Source organism: Echeneis naucrates, chromosome 7 (assembly GCF_900963305.1).
Source record: "Echeneis naucrates chromosome 7, fEcheNa1.1, whole genome shotgun sequence".
NCBI lineage: Eukaryota > Metazoa > Chordata > Actinopteri > Carangiformes > Echeneidae > Echeneis > Echeneis naucrates.
Window position 1 is genome coordinate 9,425,514 of NC_042517.1, and position 23,823 is coordinate 9,449,336.

The 23,823-nt window shown below is 39.3% G+C and overlaps 4 protein-coding genes across 4 annotated transcripts; 2 read left to right on the plus strand and 2 right to left on the minus strand.

The window, feature by feature from the left end:
* Positions 1 to 2,539: 2,539 nt before the first annotated feature.
* LOC115046438 (uncharacterized) lies at positions 2,540 to 9,102 on the minus strand. Its single transcript, XM_029506820.1, has 14 exons — positions 8,961 to 9,102; positions 8,677 to 8,785; positions 8,408 to 8,492; positions 8,238 to 8,311; positions 8,069 to 8,128; positions 7,813 to 7,920; positions 7,482 to 7,538; positions 7,081 to 7,211; positions 6,799 to 6,853; positions 6,154 to 6,246; positions 5,927 to 6,061; positions 5,584 to 5,685; positions 3,907 to 4,068; positions 2,540 to 3,687 (listed from the first exon to the last, which is right to left on the minus strand). Exons 1-14 carry the CDS (start codon positions 9,020 to 9,022, stop codon positions 3,550 to 3,552), a joined length of 1,371 nt encoding a protein of 456 aa, XP_029362680.1. The 5' UTR covers positions 9,023 to 9,102; the 3' UTR covers positions 2,540 to 3,549.
* A 1,297-nt stretch (positions 9,103 to 10,399) lies between these two features.
* On the plus strand, positions 10,400 to 13,374 carry taf10 (TAF10 RNA polymerase II, TATA box binding protein (TBP)-associated factor). The gene is made up of 5 exons (XM_029506738.1): positions 10,400 to 10,773; positions 11,406 to 11,563; positions 12,005 to 12,069; positions 12,803 to 12,917; positions 13,065 to 13,374. Exons 1-5 carry the CDS (start codon positions 10,641 to 10,643, stop codon positions 13,152 to 13,154), a joined length of 561 nt encoding a protein of 186 aa, XP_029362598.1. The 5' UTR covers positions 10,400 to 10,640; the 3' UTR covers positions 13,155 to 13,374.
* Positions 13,375 to 14,152: 778 nt separating this feature from the next.
* On the plus strand, positions 14,153 to 23,582 carry ppih (peptidylprolyl isomerase H (cyclophilin H)). Its single transcript, XM_029507084.1, has 9 exons — positions 14,153 to 14,306; positions 20,182 to 20,246; positions 20,356 to 20,379; positions 21,553 to 21,597; positions 22,040 to 22,082; positions 22,456 to 22,548; positions 22,860 to 22,947; positions 23,031 to 23,071; positions 23,367 to 23,582. Exons 1-9 carry the CDS (start codon positions 14,241 to 14,243, stop codon positions 23,433 to 23,435), a joined length of 534 nt encoding a protein of 177 aa, XP_029362944.1. The 5' UTR covers positions 14,153 to 14,240; the 3' UTR covers positions 23,436 to 23,582.
* Positions 16,182 to 18,296, minus strand: LOC115046601 (probable G-protein coupled receptor 160). The gene is made up of 2 exons (XM_029507083.1): positions 18,187 to 18,296; positions 16,182 to 17,336 (listed from the first exon to the last, which is right to left on the minus strand). The coding sequence occupies exons 1-2, from the start codon at positions 18,208 to 18,210 to the stop codon at positions 16,239 to 16,241; spliced, it is 1,122 nt and encodes a 373-aa protein (XP_029362943.1). The 5' UTR covers positions 18,211 to 18,296; the 3' UTR covers positions 16,182 to 16,238.
* Positions 23,583 to 23,823: the final 241 nt, after the last annotated feature.

The following is a 23,823-nucleotide window of genomic DNA, read 5'->3' on the forward strand; positions in this document are numbered from 1 at the left end:
ATGTAAAGTGTGAAGATCCAGGAGAAACGCCAGATGCTGACAGACCAGAATGCTAAGGATATCACTCAGCACATCAAAGAGAGGCTCAGCTTGGAACAAGAACTCTCTCATCTCTGCAACTTTGAAGCTTTTGTGGACCTAAAAACTGCTGTGCCAATCACCCAGGACTTCGACAACAGAAAAGGTGACCTTTAACGTCATGCTTTGAAAAAAAGTGCCTTACTGCTTATGCTGATTGGCAGTGTGTCTGTCTTTCTGCTGCTGTGGGGAGTGTTTGTTTACATTTCATAAACTGCATTTGTGATGTTATATTTCCACAACAGACCACTGTCACCCAACTCCAGGGAAAACTTACAATCACTCAATCTTCACTCCCAACCAAATAAACTACTGACACCTGGTGTTCAAAATATGTTATTTCACTAACTCATTTATTCTGGGGGCATGAAAGTTTTCAACACTGGCTGGAGACTCAACATTAATTTATGTATAATTTTTAATGATGTAATTAATTGTTAAAATTTTTCTGATAACATTATAGAGTAATATAAATTACTGCAGTGTCCAACTACAAGTGTTTCTCCAATTTCACTCATCCAAGTGGACCTTAGCTTGCATATGTTGATAATATCATACTTAAAATAATACATGTTTTAAATTTGTAAGCTGAATAAGGAGATATTGTTCAAGGCTAATATAACACATTTTCCCATGCTGCTGAACATTATTCTCTGTAAAAGCAACTCTGATGCAAGACTCTTCCATTTGATATGATTCGTAGAGAAAATGTCTTGTCTAATTGTTCCCATAGTGGAGAAGTGTAAGCATCCAGAATCTAAGGAATTGAAACTGGAAGACTTTCAGGATGTTATCAAGAAAATCTTCAATGAGACAGCAGAAAGTGACCTTGACAAGCTTGTGAGAAATTTCATACAAAGTATGAAAAAAATCTGTGGGGTATTAAACACAAACGGGGCAATGCAGGTTGAGCATTTTATCAGCAATCAAAATATCCTGTGATATATTTTCATCAGAGGAAGGGCAGAATTACACTTTACTGAACTTCATCAACTATCAGCACAATGAGGCAGAAACGTATCGGAGGCAGATCTCTAAGGTTGGTGTTGTGTGTGTCTGTGTTGGCAAGAGTGAGTGGAAAGTGGAAAATAAATCTCATTTTGTACCATTTCTAACATTATGTATTGGATTTGAAGCTTCACAACAAGATGGAGATTTTTTCATCTGATGACCAGACACAAGAACATGAGGCTCTGCAGATGAGCATTTCCATCAAGCAAGAAGCTACAGAACAACAGCTCCTTCTCTATCAACAGCATGTTGAGGCCATGGAAAAACTCCTTGGTGAGCTCAAAAAAGGTAAACCATGGATTACAGCCGCTTAACACTATGATTATTGTTGCTCCCTTCTCAATAGAAAACACACACATATGTAGAATATTTACTATGTGACTGTCCAAAAGCAGAAAATATTGCACGATGAAGTGAAAGTTAGAAAAAATTTTGCTGCAGTGTGTTTGGGGGTGATCAGGTAAAAACAAGGGCACAATTTGATTTCTTTGTGTAAAGGAATCAATGTTGAATTACATTCATTATTCTGTGTTGGGTAGCAACAGCCATTCACCTGATAGCAGAATGAGCCTGAAATACCTTTTATCTGCTATACTGTAGATATGTTTAGTAGAGAAGTATTGAAAATAGCTTAGGACAAAATAAACATGTTCTGCCTTGTTATCAGGTGTGAATTCATTGCTGCACACCAGCCATGACAACTTGGTAATTCTCAACCACTTGGGCTCCTCTGATGGAGTTCGGGATGAAAATGTAACAGAATACCTGAGAATGGTGGAGGATAGAGTCAGTGTGCTTCTGACTCTGCAGTCCTATCTTCTCTTCCAGGAAATCCAAAACCAGTGGGTATGTGGATTTTAAATGTCTTATCAATGGAAAGCAGCCAGAACTGCCAAAGTAGTTTCTGACTTGAGCATATTTGGCGCTTGCAGTCAACTATGTTGTCATGAGCTGCCCATCCTTTGATCTCACTAGATTCACTAGATTTTTAGGGCAACCAAATGTTTGTCTTATTCGAACCTAGTGGTGTAAAATCCACATATAAATGCACATTCTCACCTCCAGGAGAATGAGAGTCTCAGTACAATTGCTGGTCAGCTAGTGGGAATTACCCAGCCACCTGTTGTTCTCACCACTGCTGCTTCAAGTCCTGCACCTGAGTAAGTTTGTGTTTTTATTTTGTCATTTGTGCTTGACAGACCACGAACGAGTAGAATCATTCATTGACATCTCATTTGCTTTTTAACCTGGTGTATGCTCAAAAACAATGTCTGTGATACTTAAGCTATAACCGAGACTCACTAGAGTCCGTGCTGCTGGGGGCAGAGGAACCAATGAGCAAAGAGGATCTCCTCACACTGGTCACTAAGAGGGTAAGCACAGTTATATTGCAAATCAAAATTATTACCAATTAAATAAACACAGAGATAAGACATAAATAAAACTGCTTAGCCTTTCAGTTTAATCAAATGATAGTGTGTACAGATGTTATGACTCACTTAATCCATTTGTCACATTGTACATTTTCTGTCTACGTATAAAGAAAAGAAAATATGCTGAATATACAACCTGCATTTCAATAATGGCACCATATTTAAATCCTTACTTTGCTTATTTAATTAGGTTCATTACAGACAGATCATGTAGCCAGGTTTATAGCGAGGTTTCTTTCATTCCTCAGAATCAAAAGAAAAAGAAGAAAGACAGACATGTTTCCAGTTGATGCTGCTCTTTAGGACCACCATGAGCTTTGAGACATGACCTTTACTGAATGGACTCAGTATACTACAAATCTCAAATCGACCAGTTTTTTGACAGAGAATAGACAGTGCTGGAACTAATAGAATATAATTTATATTGATGTATGTCTGACTTATGATGACTTTTGAAAAAGTCACTAGTATGTATGTATTGAATAAATTGAAGTAAATCAGTCATTGATTTCTGTTGAGTATTTGACACATTGGTTAAAAGAGGCACATTAAGAGCAGAGATACAAAGATAAAATTACGAAGATCTACTTTTTTTGTAGAAATTCAGATTTTCTTTTTTCATCATTCACTCCTACGGACACAAACACAGTATTAAAATCCCTGAGTGACTTGAGATAAATAATTAACACAAATTAACATGATGACCTAGGCTGAACCAAAGTAGACCGGGGATGGCACCCCTCCAAAGACCGGACCAGATCAGAAACGGGACCGAGACTAGACCAGAGAATATGGACCTGCAGCTGCAGACAGGTAACAGAGAGAGAGACACGGCACAGTGCTCAAGTAAATGTACTTACTGTCCACCCCTGCTGATTGGCTAGTGATGTTGGTTTGAGAGGGAAAGCTGCGTCAACTCAGTTGACTGGTCGAACCATCAACACGTTTGTTTTTTTTTTTTTAAATGTTGATCTTTTAATCGCAGTCCAACGACACTTGCCGGAGATCCGGCACGGTGCCGGTGTACTTAAAGCCCTGAGCTCTTCTTAATGTCACCACAGTAAACTATCCTGCCCTCCCGTCTTGAACGCTCAGCTTCAAACACCAGTAAATGGCTGAAAAGCGTCTCCTCAGGGCCCGACCGGATCAGAGATGGATCATTGTTCTGCACATAAAACACACACAGCTGATCACTCAACACAGTCCTTTTTTACCAATATGAGTTACCCATTAAAACCTGTGTCAGTCTTACCAACAGGTAGCAAATGTAAACTGTGAAAATTCATCAATTGTAAAACTGTCCATAAAATAAAAATAAAATAAAATCTCTAGAGTATACCACAGATGTATGAAATTAAACAAGAATAGTTTTTTAAAAACTCACCGCTACAGCAGAAATAAAGGCATCCATAAGGTGATAATCTGCTCCACCATGCCCACTCATGCCAAACGGCAGAAGGACATTCTTGTGTGCTTTGTGGTTTGTGGATCTCTGGGTCAGAAAGTCAAACACACGTACCTCATAACCGTCAAATGACAGTTCCCCCTGTGAAGACATACTTTGTTATAAGAGGGGTGACAAATGCTAGAAAAACCCAGAAAACGAGATGAGAATGCTCCCATTCATGGTGCCATCAGGTCACTGAATGCTTTAATGAGAATGTGATTACAACATAATCCAACTGATTTTATATGATTAACATGATAAAATGACACCATGACACATCTAACTGCTTCTGGTGACTTTCCTTCCGATGATTAAGAATGGATTATGAAGGTTAACTGTGTTTCATCGGAGTGAACTCAACGCTTTTGCATACCATAGCCATCACTATACCTCAATAAATCTAATGTGCTCCAGTAAAATTTCCACTCAACACATTGAATCCCATGACCAGTGGCTAGTTTAAAAAAAAAAAAAAAAAAAAAAAAAAAGGGGATGCCTTCTTTTAGCTGATGGGAAATGAAATGGAAGAAGTTTAACTTTCCCATGAACTTTGCACTAATCACTGCACGGCACCACACAGAAGTTCAGGTGTCAGCAGAATTGTATTACGCTATGAAAACATGAAGAAACTGAAGTAAGTTTCTAAATGACACCTATGACCCTATTCTGACTAAAACATTGTAGATGGACATCAGAAAAATGCTTTTGCTGGCACAGAGACCGGGAAGCAGAAATGACAAATGAATTTGAGGAAGGTAAGACTGAAAAACAAACTAGCTTAGGTGTCATATCTTCAGCTGTCAGTCAGGTCTCAGTTTTGTTTGAGGCTGTCTGACATTTATTCAGTACTATTATTTTACAATGAATTAAAAGCAATGTGCAACAAGGTGTCCTAAGTTTTTGTTATTTGCATGTACAGTGTACACCTTTCATCCTATAAACATAATGAAAATGGTAATGTATATTCAGCCAAGTTGTGTAAAGTATTTTCATAAAGATGAATATTTCTATACGTTTAACTTTCCCAGTACATGCTGTACTATACAATATAGTATAATAGTGGGATTAGCACAGGTGTTTGTATAACGCCTTGTGTTGCACAAGTTTAGATCCACAACTTTGTGCAAGGTCCCCTAGTTCCACAAGAAAGACTGACTGCTTGAGCAGGTCTCAACAAGACAGTGCCCAGTACAAGTGTGATCCTTGTATCAATGTCTTTTCGAGCTTGGCCTTAAAGAATTTGTTCTGCACAGTCTTCCCCCAACTCTTCCGGTCACTTCTGAGTCTGAACATGATATCTCGCCTTAGCTAATGAAGCTGAATGGTGGCTACGTTCCAAAGTCCATGGGACAACCTTTCCAAAAGAGCGGCAGCTTTTAGGTTGTAGCAGTATTTTGGATAATCGTGGTGTTTGAAGGGAACGTGGGTTTAATGTGCACTATATGTTGGTCAATACTGACAGGTGATTGTTTTATTATTGGCCCCAAACACTTGCTGTCTTTGAGCCAATAACTGACACATTGTTTGTTTTTTTTTTGTTTTTGCTGGAGTCTTTCTCTTGTATCTTAAATATTATCACATTTTCTTTTTTCTCTTCATTTCTTCCAGTACTACCTTGCTGCCATAGATGGTTGTTTTTCGGTTGCATATCTCCTCAGTGAAGGCTACCATGGAGAAGGCTGCAGTCAGACCCCCTTCAAACTCCATGTTAACAACCTGGCCAAACAGAATAGATAAACAAGACAAAAATCAAAACATGTTATGCAACCAATTGTCAATAATGACTGCATATTGTCAGTTGATGTGCATAATTACAATTATTTAAATTTAAGTCAGTTAAGAATTTTCAATTTAAATAAGTATTGGCATACATAATTCAATAGGTGTCAATCTCTAAGTTATGGGACAAAGAATAAAGATAAATAGAAAAATATCTTCTAAGATAATGTTTTCTGACCTGGTTACTGCAGACATCATTGTCACACTCGTACACACAGCGGCCATATGGTCCGGTCCTCAGGGCCTCTGTTACTGACTCAATGTCTGGCAGTGAGTTTGGACATATGACTGATACAGGCCAGCCGCTGTCACCCTAGTATTCACAAAAAATTAAAATGAAAGTATTATATTAAAATATGGTAAAGTACAGTTGATGGAAAAAAAATTATGTAACTAAATGTTCACCTGTTTTACTCTGTCAATGTAGATTTTGCAAGCTGAGTATGGGCAATCTTTTTCAATGGAACAGTCCAGGCAGCGATCTGCGGCGCCTTTTGGCTAACAAAACAATATAGTCACTTATATTTCATGCTCAGTATAGAAACACAACTTTATCATCCAAAAACACAATCAGTAAAAGGCAACTGGATTTCTTTGAGATGTGAAAACTGATGGGGAGTCCCAGGTATTCACCTGCATTGAGGTTGTCAGCGTAGAAGGGGCCCAGAGAGTAGGAAACCCACCGCGCAGTGACTCATTTGTAAATCTTTGGCCCACCCTGTCATCATGTTAGATCCCCTCCCCTCCCCATCCAAACCGATGCCATGTGGGAATCAGCAACTCTCAGGACCCCTCCAAGTGACAGTCAAGGTAAAATACATGGGATTTTCCGTCACCTTAAAGAACTGAAGAAGGTTTTTGTATTCGAGGTGAAACATTCTCTAGAACCAGATTGAAGTCCAATTACCACAAAAACTGCTGTGACCTGGATGACTGAGAAGCTACACCGACAAACTCAGTAAAAGATGTAAGTGAGCCGATGTTTATGTTATAAGATTATAACGCAAATTGCAAACCACAGAATAGTCTAGTCCTTCACATACTGTGTACCTTGTTGTCTTTGTTGAAGTGACTGACAGATCCAAATGATGACACTTTAACACACCTGGAAAGGGATAAACAACCTTGACCACCTGATGACACAGATGCTCTGGCCCAACACGGGTGCCATGGTAATAGATGTAGTTCCAACTAGCATAGTTTTGATAAGGACAACAAATAAAAATGATACACCTACAGTTTATTTTTCAGGCAATTGCTGCCTGTTTTGCACAGCATTTCAAAACATTAGTCATGCTTGGAGTTGATCATTGACTACTGTTTATGGTTTACCTGCGTGCCCCAGCCCAGTTATGAATTAGGTCGATGTCATGGCATGACTTTGCCAAAAGAGCAAAAGAACTCTCCGCTTCATTCCTCCAGTTTCCTCGTACAAATGAGTGAGCAAAGTGATAAAAGCCAACCTTGAAAAAGAGATTGGATCTTGTTTAAACATAAATGCGACACTGTACTAATTCCACTCACTACAATATTGATATAGTCTGAATTGGAACAACATCTGCTCTAAATTTTCTTAATATACACATTTGTTAGCTGAGCTGTTTGCTCTTAATTTTGATTTAAAGAAATAAAAAAGGAATTACACCAAGGTTATAGTTACCAGGACTAATGAGGAAATATGATTTATAATATTAATATGTTTTGTATTGATTTTCATCTAGTTTCACTCTTACTGGCTCAAGGTGCTGAATATGGATCACATCACCGATAACTCCAGCATCTATCAGGTCCTGGAACAAGATTACTTGATTTAAGTTTCTAAACAAAATCTTCTTAACACAGACACAGGTTTGCTGTCATCAGATTTCCTAAACCAAACTATAGTGAGAAATTTTAACTGACTGACACTGACGTATTTGATTGACCACAAGGACATTTTCATTTCCACTTAAGGTGAATATTTTTACACTCATAAGAAATCCAATTTAACAAGACAACAAAGCTTTTGTTTTTGCTGATCGAACAGATGCAGTGACTGTGTTGTCAACTTGTAAATGTGTTCACCTTTATCTTATGGACGTTGGGATCATACCGGAGAACATGGCCCACTGACAGCATCACACCACTCTCAGTGCTAGCCTCCACAATTGCTTTACAATCTTCAGCAGTTGTCTAAAGTCATGTGAGTGTAAAAAAAAAAAAAAAAAAACAAGGAGAAATTTAAAATCTCACAGTTTCCCCAAAGTACAAGAAATGGCATTAAAATGTTCTGCTTGATGTTAAATTGGTTTAGATTTAATCCTCTTTACAAATCACTCACTGCCATTGGTTTCTCCAGCAGAATATGGTAGCCTTTCTTTGCAAAGGCCACAGCAGGCTCCTGGAAAAGAAAAACTAGTTTAAGAGGATGACTTGCCACAAAATGCAAAGAGACAATTTCCACCATTCATAATCTAAACTGCTTACACACACAAACACACATTGCTTACCTTATGATGGCGGTCTGGAGTACAGATTAATACAGCATCTGCAAACTTGTCTTTCTCCAATAAACTATGCCAGTCTAATTTGAAGGAAAGATGCATTAAATAAGCATTGAGATGACGAAAAGAAACATTAAAATGAATAAAACTGCATCTTTTTCTCTTTTGATGCTCACTGTCAAATGTGTTGTCATCGGGAATTTTGTGTTGTTTTTGAAGTTTCGTGCGAGCAAATTTCCTAGGATCAGCCACTCCCACCACCTGAAATGGTGAGATGGAAGCAAACAATTGTTTGTTTCCAGATGATAGTTAGCTTCTGGGCTACCTTTATACTTTTTCATTAAGTATATATATATATATATATATATTCACTGCAAATTCTTTAACCTGTAATGTTTACAGTAATGTTGACAACACAATACACTAGAAAAAAGCCTGTCCTGACCCTCATGCGTTCAGGATGGATGGATGCGAACTCGGAGTAGATCTCCCCCCTGCTGCCAGCTCCCACCACCAGCACCCGGACAGGAGCAGACATCCTGGGACCCTGCGAACTGACACACATCGTCGCATCCCATCTCAGCCTCTTACTGGTTGTTGCTTATTACATCTCCATTATCCACCAAGTGAGGGTGGGCTGGTCAAACACATGACAGCCGGTGTCCCGCTAGAAGCGATTCAAAACGCTGCGTGGTAAATAATAAATGGTGGATGGCTTCGTGTCGGTACCTTGTTTGTCCCATACAGCTGTCACAGCCTTCTGTCCGTCTTCCGCTTCGGTCCAAACTCATCGAGCCGCAACTGTCTTTCTTTCTTTTTATAGTCCTGCTGGCGTCCAGTCAGGTTGCTCACTTCTTCGGGCAGCTCATCGGATCGTGAAGCCAGCAGAGCGTCCTCTACCGCCACCTACAGCCTCGCTGCTTCTCGCGCTTAATCGAAAATGGCTGTTCGTTGTTTTGAGAATATCTGTCTTTTTTGTTTAGAAACTATGTTGCAGTTTTCTAATGATTCGGGTTTTTTTTTTTTTACTTTTAATGGCTATTTCTGTGTCGAGAAGAGATTCCTTAGGAGAGGAAGCTCTTCCTTTAAAACAGCAAATCAATGTTACCACTCCATCCCAGAGAAACCTTTTTCAAGACTGCCTTGTTGGTTGGCAAAGGCCAAGGCCAGGAGTTGGAGATAAAATCCTCTCCACTGTCAGCCATTACGGAGAATTTAGACTCCCTGTCCGATTTTGGTCAGTGTTATGTGCTTTATTAAAACCTGGCTGAATGGGTGTGGAAAAACCTGGCTTCACTGTGATACATTCAGGCAGAGATGCTGAAGTCATTGGCGGGATAGCAGGTGGAGGCTTTACTTTGAGATGTAATGATAATCCTATCTCGTTCAGAGAGAAGATAAGATGTCCAGACATCGAATTGTTGGCATTTGATTACGTTCCTCGCAGTACCGTATTTTTCGCACTATAAGGCGCACTTCAAATCTTTAAACTCAAACACTCGGCAGTGCGGCTTATGTATGAATTCTTGTTGCGCTTACTGACTTCTAACTAATTTTAAGTGGTACACTGCGCTCAAAAATCTGTCCAATTGTTTTAATGCGACTGTGGTAAGAAACCCGCTCCGATTGTCGGAGCATGACACAGCTCTCAATCATGTGTCCCTCTCCTCCACCTGTATGGATTTACACATTTGTTAACTGTCCTTCCAGAGAGAGCTACTGCCTTAACTCAGCATAAAAAAACAACAATTTCTGTAAAAATTTGAAATGTTGCTTTTTTTTTGCAGAATAGGTCGGATTTGTTCTACAAAGTGAGCTGTGATTTTCTTTTATTTTTTAGGTACTGGGTTTTAGAACGTGGTATCACAATACATTTAAAAATAAACCTCTTTATAAGAAAAACCATGTAAAACACTTAGGACGGTCAGCACTTGTTTGATATTCGAGGTTGCAGCGTCACTAAATCCATGTTTCTCGTCACTTGTTTGCTATATAGTCATCACATAGTCACACATCACATAAACCAAACGAAATACGACAGTCCACAATCCACCAACAAACAATTTCTTGATCGGACTGGAGAATATCTTCGGGAATCTCCGGCCACCTTCGCCCGAGTTCGTCTCGATTCGCGCATGCGCAGGTGGAGGCCATATGACGTCATTACCTCTGCAGCGTGAGTTTAGCTTTCTGCTGCACGTTAGCTACAAACATTTCCGATGCTAGCTAATGCTTGATTCCGAGGTTTTGTTAGAGTTGCAGTGACTAAAGTAGCTTTGTTTTTTCGACACAGTGCTCTGTAGAGGCCCGAACATCGAGCTATTCGGTCAAAGCCGCTTTTGGGCGTATTTGAGCGCTTCTCTCTGATAGCCAGCCAGGGTTAACGCGTTAGCCAACATTAATATCAACATGAACATTGACAACGTAAATCAGTCGGTCACAACCGGAGTGCCATCCACGACGTCTTCAACTTCAAGCAACTGTGTTGCAAATGACAGCACAACCACCAACGTCAGCAGCATCCCGTCGGTCACGAGTAACGGTAACAAAATGTGACTTTAGCTAATATTGTTGTGCTAAACACTTAGCTTAGTTGGAGGTAGGTTAACTAGTGTTGTGTTTCACACTCAGTTGGATGAAGTGTATCGGGCGCATTTGGCCAAAACGAATGCTATTTAACCCAACAGTCCATTAAAACTATAAAGTTCAATTACATTGAAATAGTTTTAACGAGCTGTTGATTCAATTGTTTGGTTATTTTGGAGAAAGCAGATTTAAGTAGAAAATACAGAGGATGGTTCCTCTGTATTGATAATACAATCGGGTCAACTGTCAGTTGTTATTATTGGTATTGTCACGAAGATAGGACTCATTACAGGACTGTGGTATTAAATGTTGGGTTTTTTGCTGTAAATAGGGGGTTCTTGATCTGAATCAGCACACAAGTGCATTTTGCGTTCAGTGATGTCACGTGGACCTGGATTTATTTATTTATATATGTTTTTTTTAATTGTAATCAGAGTTGGAAGTTAACACACCCCTTTTTTAGGCATAACAGGAAAACACTTTTACCAGAATGAAAAACTGTATCTTGTCATTGTGTGTGAAATGCTGTAGAGGGGTATTCAATGTGTTTCTTGGAGTATAAACTCACAGCAATCATTTCTATTCCAGCTTCTGTGTCAGCGGCCATGGTGACGCCATCAGCAGACACATCAGTCTCTAATGGCGTCTATGTGCCTGGTGGCATCACCAATGGAGATGTTAAACCTGCTGTCTCTACCACGCCCCTGGCAGATTTCCTCATGCAGCTCGAAGAGTACACTCCTACAGTAAGACAAGTGTTCATCACCTTTCAATATGCAGCATTTGCACACTGGCACACATTTTCAGAAAGACCAGAAAATTGAAACTGTGAATATCTGTATTCCTAAAAGATTATTAATTAACACCTGGCACCAAAAATTCTTCTGAGCAACTCTGTAAGTACTCATATTCACATGAATACAGCATCTGTTCTTGGCATCGCCAGGGAATTCATTTACTCAAATTTATGGACTAAATCTCATTCCAGTCCTTCATATCCAGTAGTGCCATTCCCCTCTGAGTAATTTACCTCAGTGTGATCAGAGTTCTTGCTAAAGGAAATTCAGTTGATCACCACTGAATGGTAGAGCCAAAATAATGTTCCCCATGAATAATTGCACATAGCAGTGACAGAAAGCTTTGTAAAACTTGACCAACGGCTGAAATCAGTTTTTTTTGTTTTCCAGATTCCTGATGCAGTCACAGGGTACTATCTCAACCGGGCTGGATTTGAGGCTTCTGATCCAAGAATGTAAGTCCTTTCAGAAAGCATGGTCTGCCCAATAGCGCCTGGCACAAATCCCACTGCTGTTCATAGCCACATTTTAAGCCACAACTTCCAACTCAGCGCCCAACTAGGTACAGATGCATTGTTGTGGAATTGGTGGATAGAAAACACATTGAAGCCCTTTCAGAAACACTGTCCATTTACCAATCTAAATTGTGATGGTTCAGATTGAATTTTTAATTGTTTATGAATTAAAACAAAACAAAAAACTCATAAACCAACTACTTACATAGTAACATTTAATTACAGAGGAGACCTAAAAAGGATCATGTGTCAGTTTGTCAGTTTAACAAACGGGATGAGGTGATAAAGTAAATTAAAACACAATTGATCTGCACATTGCCACATTTGATATTTTTTGCAAGGAAAAATCTGCTTTGTGTGTTACTTACTTTTTACTAAGTGTGTAATCACTACAGTTGTCCAATTACTGTAACAATGACAGCTTTTGTCATCTGAGTGATCCAGCCAGTATACATCTGTACACATTAACACTGCTGCTAGTTTCCGTACTTATTGTAACTGACATCTGTGTATAAAATACTGACTTTGAAGTCTAGTAAATCATTGATTTATGTATTTCTGATAAATGCTGTTTTTATGTCTTAGAAATTAAGATCAGAAGATTGAAATTTAGACACAATCTGTGTACAGGAAGAGAAATCCAACACAATGATCTTCCTTGTCATCTTTACAGAATCCGTCTGATCTCCCTTGCTTCTCAGAAGTTCATCTCAGACATTGCCAATGACGCCCTGCAGTACTGTAAAATGAAAGGCACAGCCTCAGGAAGCTCAAGGAGTAAGACAAAGGTCTGTTTCTCTCAACTTCATCCGTAATACCTCCATGCAATATTCACACAGCACTCCTCAGAGAAGGAGAAAGTTGTCAAAAAGAAGCAATTGTGTTCTTTTGGTCATTATTTTTTTGTTGTCTCTTTTGGTCTTCTCCATGTTTAGGATAAGAAGTACACTCTGACTATGGAGGACCTGACTCCTGCCCTCTCAGAATATGGTATCAATGTCAAGAAGCCATATTATTTCACATAGAATTGTCTTTTTTTCAGGCTTTTTGCTTTTGCTAGACTCATCTCCCTGCTGACCCACTAATCTTTGTTAAATTTTAAGTTTTTTGATTGCGCTGGTTTAGTACAGCCTTGATAAATCTTTATTATCCCTTTCCAGTTTGCTATTTTTTGCTGAACCAACTCTGCATCTTGTTAAATTGTGACATTGCATTTTATTGTAAAAATAAAATCCTTAACAGAAACCTCTGACAAGTTTGCAAAGTATTTCATCTGTAGTCCTGTGGATGTAGATCAGACGTCTCTCCGGTCCTGGAGGGCCACTGTGCTGCTCCAACACACCTGATTCAAATGATCAGCTTGTCATCAAGCTCTGCTGAAATCTGATCAGGAGTCACTCATGTGAATCATTTGAATTGAAAGTGTGTTGGAGCAGGAAACATTAAAAAATGCAGGACAGCGGCCCTGTAGGACTGGAGTTGGACTAACCCTAACCCTCTGATGTAGATGATGACATTTAAGAAAAAGTTATACATCAAACACAAGTGGAGGTGTTATGATCTTTAAAAAAAAGTACCTGTGCCACCTGGGTTACTTGGTGTAGAGGATAGTTAGAAAGGTAGTTTTAGGATTTTAAAAATGGAAATAGCTGTCAAATTGAAGAACGGTAAGCTCAGACGTCTGTTGTTTGCTGACTGATTTACGTGGGATTCGATTTGTGCCACTAGTTTTGGTGTTTACTTCTTTACCTCTATAAAAACGAGTTTCTGTCTCAGGTAGAACTGCTGTAGTTATTTTACTGAAATAAAAGATAAAGGGTTAAAATGTATTAATAGTCTACAAACGAGTGAAAAAGGTTAAATAGCTTTTCTGGTTTCACGTTTAAACTGCGAATCGACTCCGCCAGCAGGCGGCATCTGTGTGCCATGACCAAGCTTTTAAATTTAGCGCTTTTCGCCACTGTGTTCTTTTGTCCCTATCCGTAACCCGTAACATGTCACTCCCGGGCCACCGTAGTTCCAAACGGCGCATACGCTGGATGTTCAAATCATAAGCAAGACCAGTCAAACGCTGTAGCACTTCAGTGTTGAAAAGCTAGGATTTAGTCACGATGTCTGTTCTTTCAACAAACCCCAACAATCCCGTCGTGTTCTTCGACATCACCATCGGAGGGCAGGTGAGGGAAAGGCCGAGTGTGGCTCACTAACTTCAGCCGCTCGGTGACGTCGAGTCAGCGTTTCCACCGCTCACTTGTCTCACCACAACGTGTGTTTTTGGCTCAAAGTCGTGATCCAGGTTGATGCTGTTTTTAACACACGGGTTTGACTTCGCTCTCAGCGGGTTGTGTTGTGAAGATCACGTGTGGGTGCAGTTGTTATAGTTTTTAAGCAAGTTTGTCACATATATTTAGATTAGAGCTGGACTAGCAGATGCTAACCAGGACCTCAGGGGGCGGAACAGAGAAAACAGTTCAGATCAAATTGATCTTCAAACAACGGTGAACCACAAATCCATTTCCCACTCCTGTCTGAACTTCTTCCTGGTCTTTGCCTTTTGCAATGAAGTGAATCTAAACAAACCCAGTCGGTTGGTTTTGGCAGAGGTTTGGGATTACTAAGTCACAATGTCTTTGTTAATGTATGCACTTTTTAAACTTGACTTACAGTTTTGTCTGACAGATGAAATGCTCAGGGGGAGAAGCAGGTGGTGCTGGTGGAGTGTGTTTGAGATTTAAGGTGGTGATTTAAAGTCTTAAGTACTTTTCTTATAAAACCACAACATTCAGATGAACTCCCTAGAATCAGGCCCAGCATGTATACTGGGTGAAAATTACAAAACATATCCCTGCAACAGAAAAAAATCATGATTGTTTGATTTTAATGGGTAAAACACAGCTGCATCCAAAAACCAATAACCATATTGTGGGAAAATGTGTTTTTTTCCTTAACATAATTGATATATTCATTGCGCACAGTGCAAATACTTAGACTGTTTTAAAACTTTGATTTCAGTGATTGCAGTTCATAACTCAAAATTCCAGTATCTCAAAATATCTGAATATTTCCTAAAATCAAATATTAAAGCATGTCCATTTATCACTCAATACTTAGTCAGGGTTAGGGTTGGGCATGGAGGTGATCAGTCTGTGCCTAATACTTAATACTTAGCTTATCTTTATTATTGGATGGGATGCTTTTCACCTGATGACGTGAATTTTCAATTGATGAATGATGGACACAGCTTAGTCAAGAAAGTTACCTCCCTTTAAAATGTCTTTACAATTTTTATTTATTTATTTTTTTAAACAAATCAGCCTTGCTGTGTAAAAAGGTTTTTTTTTTTTTTTGGTTTGTTTTTCATATCGAATAAAGTTTTTCTGGCTTTTTTAGATAGGAGACCTTGAAGAGTTACAGGAAATGTGGGAGTGTGAGAGAGTAGGGAATGACATGCAAATGACATCGGCTGGAATTAAGTCACCATCGCCGATAATGAAAAATCTAATCACAAGGTCCGTTAAATAGCTATTCCTGTCACACGACATTCAAAGGCAAGAATGAACGTCAAACCTCTCACAATTGGTCAATGCACACCATCTATGCAGCTTGAGAGCTCAAGATCAGGTCAATTTACTCAGAGGGTAGAAAAATTATCATGGCTTAATAAGAGAAAAGGGAAAATTGTATTTTAGAATATTATATTGAGAATCATAATCATGCTTGTGGTAACAGCAAAAGGAATACAGGAAGGTCATTACAGTGTCATAATAGCAGGCATAGAACAATCTTTGGACAGCTGTGTGACTCACATACAGATGGAGTGAGAAAATACAAAAACTGCACATTTTTTGAAATATTTACAAAAGTTTAGTTTAGCATAATAGCCATCTTTTCCTTTCTCTTTTTTGAAGTGAATTTGTAGAAAAACTGTTCTCTGAAGAATTATATTTGAAAGTTGCCTTTTGGTAGCACTGGTTTCCCAGTCTTTTGTTCCAGGGTACTGTTGTCTGTGTGCTGATGGCGAGATGACAAATGCATCATTTCCATGTACAAGCTGTCACATAGCTGGAGGCTGCTTTTTTTTTTTTTTTTTTCCTCTCAATATATGTATATTACACATAGAAAAGATTGTTACTCTTCGTGGTTGATGGGTTTAACACACCTACACAGAGCTCCCTTACTTCCTTGCTCAAATGCCAGTAAATTTTCCATGAACACACATTTTCTGGTAGGTGGCTGTGCGGCCCAAGTGACTTGCTTTTTACCCAGAACACCAAACCCATCAGTAAGCTGTTGGTGCTCTCCAGCCACAGAAGGTTCACGCTGATGTAGGTTGGTACTGTAAAGCCTAAGACCAGACAAGCCACTGATACTGCAAGATAAGGCATCCATGTTACAGCAAAGGCCAGCGTTAGGCTAAACCACAGAGGCGGTCGTGCCCAGGTGATGTCCTCAAGGCATTCTGTCTCCAGGAAGGACTTTGAGATAAGCAAGTCACCTCTCTTGGTCTCTTGTTTTTCCCTGAGTTCAGATAACCTCTCAGCCTCTTTCACCCACTTTGGAATACTTGACCAAAAGGGTAACATTGAAAAAATAACCGTAGTGAGAAGCACCAGCTGGAAGTAGGGAATCACTGTCAACTCTTCAACGATACACATCGCCGTCTTACTCCCTGTCATGTAATCTAGCTGTATTAGCTCACCTTTCACAGAAAACACAGAGTAAACAACAGCAAGCACCCAAATCAGTATTGTCAAGAACATGTTCCTGAGGGATTTGCAGAAGCCCGTCCGCTTGCCAAAGCTGGTATCCTCTAGACAGTAGTCAAGCAAACCCAGGCACAGGAAAGGTAGTTGCAGCACTTTAAGTGCTCCAGAAGCATGAGCCAAAAGGAAGCAGGGTGACATAGGGAACCTTTCAGTCCCGAGAAACCATACAGCTGCCATACAAAATGCCAACAACATGTCGGCGAGGATAATGGACACGCTGCACATGCTCAAAAAGGAGTTTTGCAGCTTCCGGTAGCATAGGGGAAAGATCATCATGTCCAGGCCCATCTTAGAAAGCAGAAGGCCCAGGTGCTTGCCAATGTAATCTACATTCCAGTCTGACCCCTCTGTCCATTGGTGCATGATGGCCAGCATTGTCAAGGAGTGGCTCGTTGTCTCTGGCACTTCTGGCTGTGGAGCATCAAAGTGTTCCAGAAAAACCTGTGAAAGAGGGGAGAAAAAAAAAGCCAACATAGAGATCATTCAAAAGTTGTTAATTAAAACAGGTCCTGGGGGAACTCTGGCCATGCAGAGCAGAGATTCAACCAGCTCAAACCAAACAGACCAGTTTGGTTTAGTGAGGTTTGATTTTCGAGAAACACATCTGCTCACTGCTCAGTCTTTTCCTGCTGCTGCAGTTTAATGTTAAATTTTGTTAAGTGCATCATTTTCCCAACGTTAGAGAAGTCTTTGCTTCAGGTTGATTCTTTTTCTAATTTCCCTTTAAAATATTTACACTAACTTTTTTTTTTGCCTTCGTACTGGTGGGAAGCTATTTGAATTTCTTCTTAAGTTATAAAGTAACAAATTCTAACACAATGAAGTATTGGGTTACTTTCATCAATGGCAATCTTCATGAATGAACAATATAGGCTGAAATTGTAGGTTGAAAAACTGGTTCTCATTTGTTTTGGTAGTTATTTGAAGGCAGGCAGGAGGATCTTCTGGTAAACAAAACATGTCACTGCCAAAATAAATACCTAAAATTGAAAAGGAATTGAAATTGATCACGACCCACCTCTGCACTTCAGTTAGACCATATCTGTGATATCTAATGATTCTTCCACTCTTTCAAATTTTTTCTGCCATTTTTGACAGTTGTACATTTTCCTTAACATTCTCAAAACATTTCAACATTTGAATCCCAGTTCCACGTTGTTAAAGCAGCAGCACACCATCCATCCTCAACTGCCAGCTTACTTGTAACATCAGTAACAAGTAAAACATGTTCTGCAGAATGACACAAAAACACAGTGTGGAGAAAAATGAAATGCCTCTTTGTGGCTTGTACCTTTCTGCTCAGGGTTGCCGTCATTCAGTGAGATTCCGTGTGGCTCTAGATGTTCAAGCCTCTGCTGCATGCTTTGATTAAGACTGGGAAGTGTGTGACTGCTGTCAGGTGGCGTTATTCCTTAAACTGCTGCTTGTGGCTCCACCCATCAGAATCACCACAACACACCTGTGTCTTCAAGGAAACCTGCTTGTTTTCTTTTCATTATGCCCAAGAGGTGAATGTCTCTTTCTCATGGTGTTTTTCATGTCTTGTGACAGGTAATCATCAACAAAGACGGTAACAATGCTTGTAACTTGAAACCTTTTCTTACACAATGTCCCTGTGCAGTTATACAGCATTGAGTTTTGAATTTTCAGTGCCTGAAGTTATTTCCTATAGATAATTGCTCGGCAACAAGGATAAAAACAGTTGTACTTGTTTTTTTTTTTTTTTTTCATGAAATCCTTTTTTCAGTCTTAACAGGAATGAAATTGAGCCTCAGGCTGCAGTATTAGTTCATTTTCATTTTGCATTAGCCGAGTCGTTGGTTTTTAGACTACACAATAACAGTTTGGTGATTGTTACATGCAGCAACACAGCGATCAGCCAGTATATATAAGGCTTTTGTCAAACTGGGAATTTGAAATACAGAAATTAACCTCTGCAGATGCTATCATGATCCGTTAGTGTTTGAAAGAAATTTTATGGCCCGGGAAAATTTCTGCAAATATGTTATTTGTTGTATGTTTGAACAGTTTGTCACAGGTTGTTGGCTCGATTTGCTGGCTGTGTGAGTGTCCATTTGTTGCTTCAGGAAGCTGGTGATAAATCTGTGGCTGTTTCTGGACTTTGTACTTTTTTTCATGGTGGTTAAGTGAGGACCTCGGCCTTTATAAATGTTTCAATCACTAACATTTTTTCCCATAGTAGTTTGATTTCTTTTGTTATGTTTTGAAAGTGACACTTATCCAAGCATCATAGTAAAAATAGTTCAGTAGTCTACTTTTTTTAAGATTCAGTTACCTGTTTTTTGGCACCTCGGGCGATGTCCAGCTATGAAAACGTTGTTCTCCTGTGTCCAAACATGGCGGTTCGGTTCTGTGTTTCATTTCATTGCTGAAATATTTTTGGTATACTGTATTGTCTCAATAGCAAAGACGTCCAAGTTCATGGCTGCTGGTCTCTCAGTGATTTGTCTGCAAGGAGTGAGGGGACAGCAGGGCAGTGATGTCATGAGGACAAACTAGTCTTGACACCAGCTCATTGTTTGTTTTCACACAGATACACTGACGTTGTTGTAACAGTTGGCTATTTGCACATGGCTCTGGGTTGTGGGAAGACTTAGTGGCCACAACTACATGTTTTTATTATGTATGCTTTGACCACTGGTAAATCACGAGAGATAAAGAAGCTTGTGTTGCTTGGATAACACAGAATAGACTTGAGATCAACAGAGAGGTGGGAGACATAAAAGGAGCATGCCGTTTTGTCACTGTATGTGAGTTGAGAAGCAGAAGATAATGGAGACAACTCCCTGTACCAGTTATTCAGGAGAGGTGCTGTAAATATGTGGAGCATGTCCTGGAGCTGGATAGAAGTGGTTGCAGAGCTGGTTTTTCCATTTTTGCTCAGTGTTATTTAGAAACTCTCATTTATCCGTGTTGTTACTGGGGTTGCTCCAAATGATCACCTACTGGCCCATTATTGGCGATATTCACTCTGAATACTTTGACCGGTGCCCTTCCAGATCAAAAAAGCAGATCACATGACACTAAATGAGATTCCAATCGGCTTAAATCAGCTGGCAACAACAAATACACAGATGTTGATAACATTTTAAGATCTTAATTATATTTCTGCTGTATTTTTAAGTATAGTTGGCTTTATTTCTATAAGTGATGAACAATGCTGGACAGCATATGTGACAGCTGAAATGGAGGACCCACAGGTTCATGTTTATAAGCTTCTGTATTGATTCTGTATTTCTTGTTTTGTGTGTTTAACTGTTTGCAGGATGTTGGACGGATGAAGATCGAGCTGTTTGCTGATGTGGTTCCCAAGACAGCAGAAAATTTCCGGTAAGGAGAAAGTTTGTCTGCAGCTCAGATCATTGGATGGCACATTCATATATTAATGTTATATTATTTTATTTTTATTAGTTTTCAAAGCTCTTTTTATCTCTTACAGGCAGTTCTGCACTGGAGAGTTCAGGTAAGGATGTAAACAGCAGCATACTTTTGACACGCAAAACAGTGCTTCCTCAATTTACATAGTGTAGAAGTACACTAATGTATTGTCTTTACATGCAGGTACAGTCTCAAGTCTAAGAATTTGTCAAATATTCAGCTTGATATTTGAAACGTGAAAAATCTTGGCTGTTTTATTTTTAATTAGGGTGAAAAAAGAAGAAATTTCTTTCAAGCAATTGGTTTCTGTGAAGCACATTCGCCATATATTCTCCTGTCAGGTTTTTAGAGTGTGAGAACCAGGGGAAATACCATGGAGCCAGTTCAACAGCATCTGGCTTCCCTGATCTTCACTTACTGTGGCTGGAAGAACCTGTATCACTAACCAGTTATTAACTGGTTCAGTTAACTATTGGTTGCCCTTTTCATATTGATTAAGTAGAGATGTGTACAAGGAGTCGGGTCATCAAAACCTAGACTGAATCTGTCATGGCCACATGTAAATACAGTTACAGCCAGATGCAGACAATATGCTCTAAGACAGGAGCTTGTCCTGCTCGCATGCATTTTCCTCTCACAGACAAAAAAGATTATCAAATTGTATCATGTCGTTTTAGCTGCAATAAATAGTTTTGCTTTAGTATAACCTTTTTGTGGTTCTCCATGTCACGTTTCTTGTGACACAGTTTGTGTCAGTCCTGTGGCAGGGAAAAATATCTTTGTCCGATTGAAAAGTAGCTGTGCTGATTATTATGTGGTTATTTAGTTTAGTAATATCTCTCCTTGTTTGGTAGAAGTAATAGAGAAACCTTGGAGCAAGGACTTCATCGTTAATCCTTTTCTCCATGTAAGGATCCTTTAGGGTCAGCCCATACACGACTTGGGGAAAAAAAAAATCAAATGTAGGTGCTGTGATTAAAAATGAGACGCTGTACTTGGCCTTTTTTTTTTTTTTTTTTTAATCTTTCTGTCTAAACTGACCTGCTTGTTCATATGCAGCAAAACAAGCTTTTGTATGACCTTGTTAGCCTGTGAGCCAGAAGAGTCATCAGAGACAATCAAGCTTTCCTCACATTTGTCATATTCATGCAACTATGCAGTTGCAATAAATCTGGATTTTTTTTATTTATTTATTTTTTACGTGGAAAAAAATAAACTCTAGCTTTGTAATCTAAAGTCTCAAACGTCTGTCCCACAGGAAAGATGGAGTCCCCATTGGTTACAAAGGCTGCACATTCCACAGGTACACTATAAACATGCTAAAGGGATGATGGAAAAATGTGTTGGAGATTTGTAATGACTTAAGCTCATCTAGAAACTTCATGCCTATATTTGTTTTTTTTAATACAGATTGTTTATTGTAAAGGTTCCCCTGAGTGTTTCTTGTCATTGAGGAAAAATCACTTGTTTGAAGTTTGTTTATAAGAAGATTTTTAATCACTGATTAAACAATAGTCATATCTTCAAGTCTCTAATGGGAACCATTATGTCTATAAAATTATTCAGTCTCCGTGGGAATTTTCTCGTTCTGTCTTAGAGGAAAAAAAGTGAGAACTTCCTATGATACTGTGTCAGCATCTCTCTGAAGACCCAGTTAAATCTGTTCAAGTTTCCCACAAATTGTGAGTTATGATGTTCACTGAGCAACACTGAATGTACGGTTATTTCCAATTGTTAATTTCCAGGGTCATCAAAGACTTCATGATTCAAGGAGGGGACTTTGTAAATGTAAGTACATGCACACATCTATGAACCATTTAGGTGAAATGTTTTGATTCTGTCCTTGTTTGTGCATTTTTGGCTGGGAGGCGTCAGTAAACTGTGGGAACATGTCAAACACCAGCATGCTACATCAGAGCCACAAATGCTGTTTTGGTGGCAGCCAAATACATGACATTTCTGCTGCGTGTTGTAAGTTGGTGTTTTCAGTGGCTGAAATGTGCTGTAAGCTGCTGTAGGAACTGAGCCATCATGACTGGCAGCAGTCTTTGGTGTGTCCCCCTCTGGTGGACGTGTGATGAACGACAGCACTGTATAACGTGCAGAATTTGTAGTTTTCTCTGTTGAGCCTTAGCTTATGGACTGTTTGCCTCGTGTGAAGGGTGATGGAACTGGTATCTGCAGCATCTACAGGGGACCATTTGCAGATGAAAACTTCAGAATGAAGCACTCGGCGCCTGGTCTTCTGTCCATGGTACGTATTTAGATCAGTTCACTGATGGCATGGACTCTTCTGAGTCAAAAAAAGGTTTCATTCAGGGCATTTGACTTTGACTTCGACTTCAACCAAACTAACACAAGGGTTTCCTATAGCCATTTTTTACATCCTGTAAAATAAGGTAAACCATTCAGAGTGGACTGATCCCCATCTCTGTGAATAATAGGATGTGTTTGATCCGTTCGGAGTTAATTAACTCTGTCTCTATTATGTTTGAATGAGCCATTATTTCTTTCAGCCATTATTTATTTCCAAGCCTTCTTTTTATCTTCCAAATTCCTTTCCAGGCAAACAGCGGGCCAGGGACAAATGGCTGTCAGTTTTTCATCACCTGTACTAAATGTGACTGGTTAGATGGGAAACATGTTGTTTTCGGTGAGCAACAGTCACGTTCATATAGAGCTGCATTTTGATTTGTCTATGTCGGCGTTTAATCGTCTTGTTCACAACTGTTTCAGGAAAAGTGGTTGATGGTTTGCTGATCATGAGAAAAATTGAGGTAACATTTAAATATATTTTTAAATGATTTCATTTTCCCTCTCCTTTTTCAGGAATAAACCTATGGACATTTCAGATTGACCACTAAATTGGCAGAAATATTGAGCAAAATATTTTTTCCCCATTGACGAGTTTCCTTCCCTGTTAAATACGGTTTATTTATTATCCTCAGATTCAAAGTTAAATATTGAATAGCAGGCATCGTACCTGCACTGAAATTCAGCCAGTGACATTTTCAGTAAATCGGGTTGGGTGTAATGTTTTAAAGTTGACCTTTTTCTCCGGTCTCTCCACAGAATGTCCCTACAGGACCCAACAACAAGCCCAAACTCCCCATCGTCATTGCACAGTGTGGAGAGATGTGATCAGCCAGTGTCAGAACTACACAACCTCTGTATCCATGAAGCAGTGTCAAATTGTTGCTTCATAATTAGAGAAAATACACATCCACATATTTTTCAGGTATGGAAGCCTTCTCTCAGATTGCACAGTGAAGACTTTTTAAAGCTGAGCAGTACATCAGTCCTTCCTTAGTTTTGTGCACCAATCCCCAGGAGATGGCTGCATCTAAATCCAGAAAGGATGACTAACATCTCCGGTGGATGTGGGTGCTGACAGGTTGTAATTAATATATGGCTTTGAAATTCATTTTTTGAAACTGTGTTTAGCTCTGTTGTTAATATTTTTGCTAGTACAGATGGAGGCAATTGTGTATCCTGGCACAACAATACATGACTTTATTTGATAGGCATG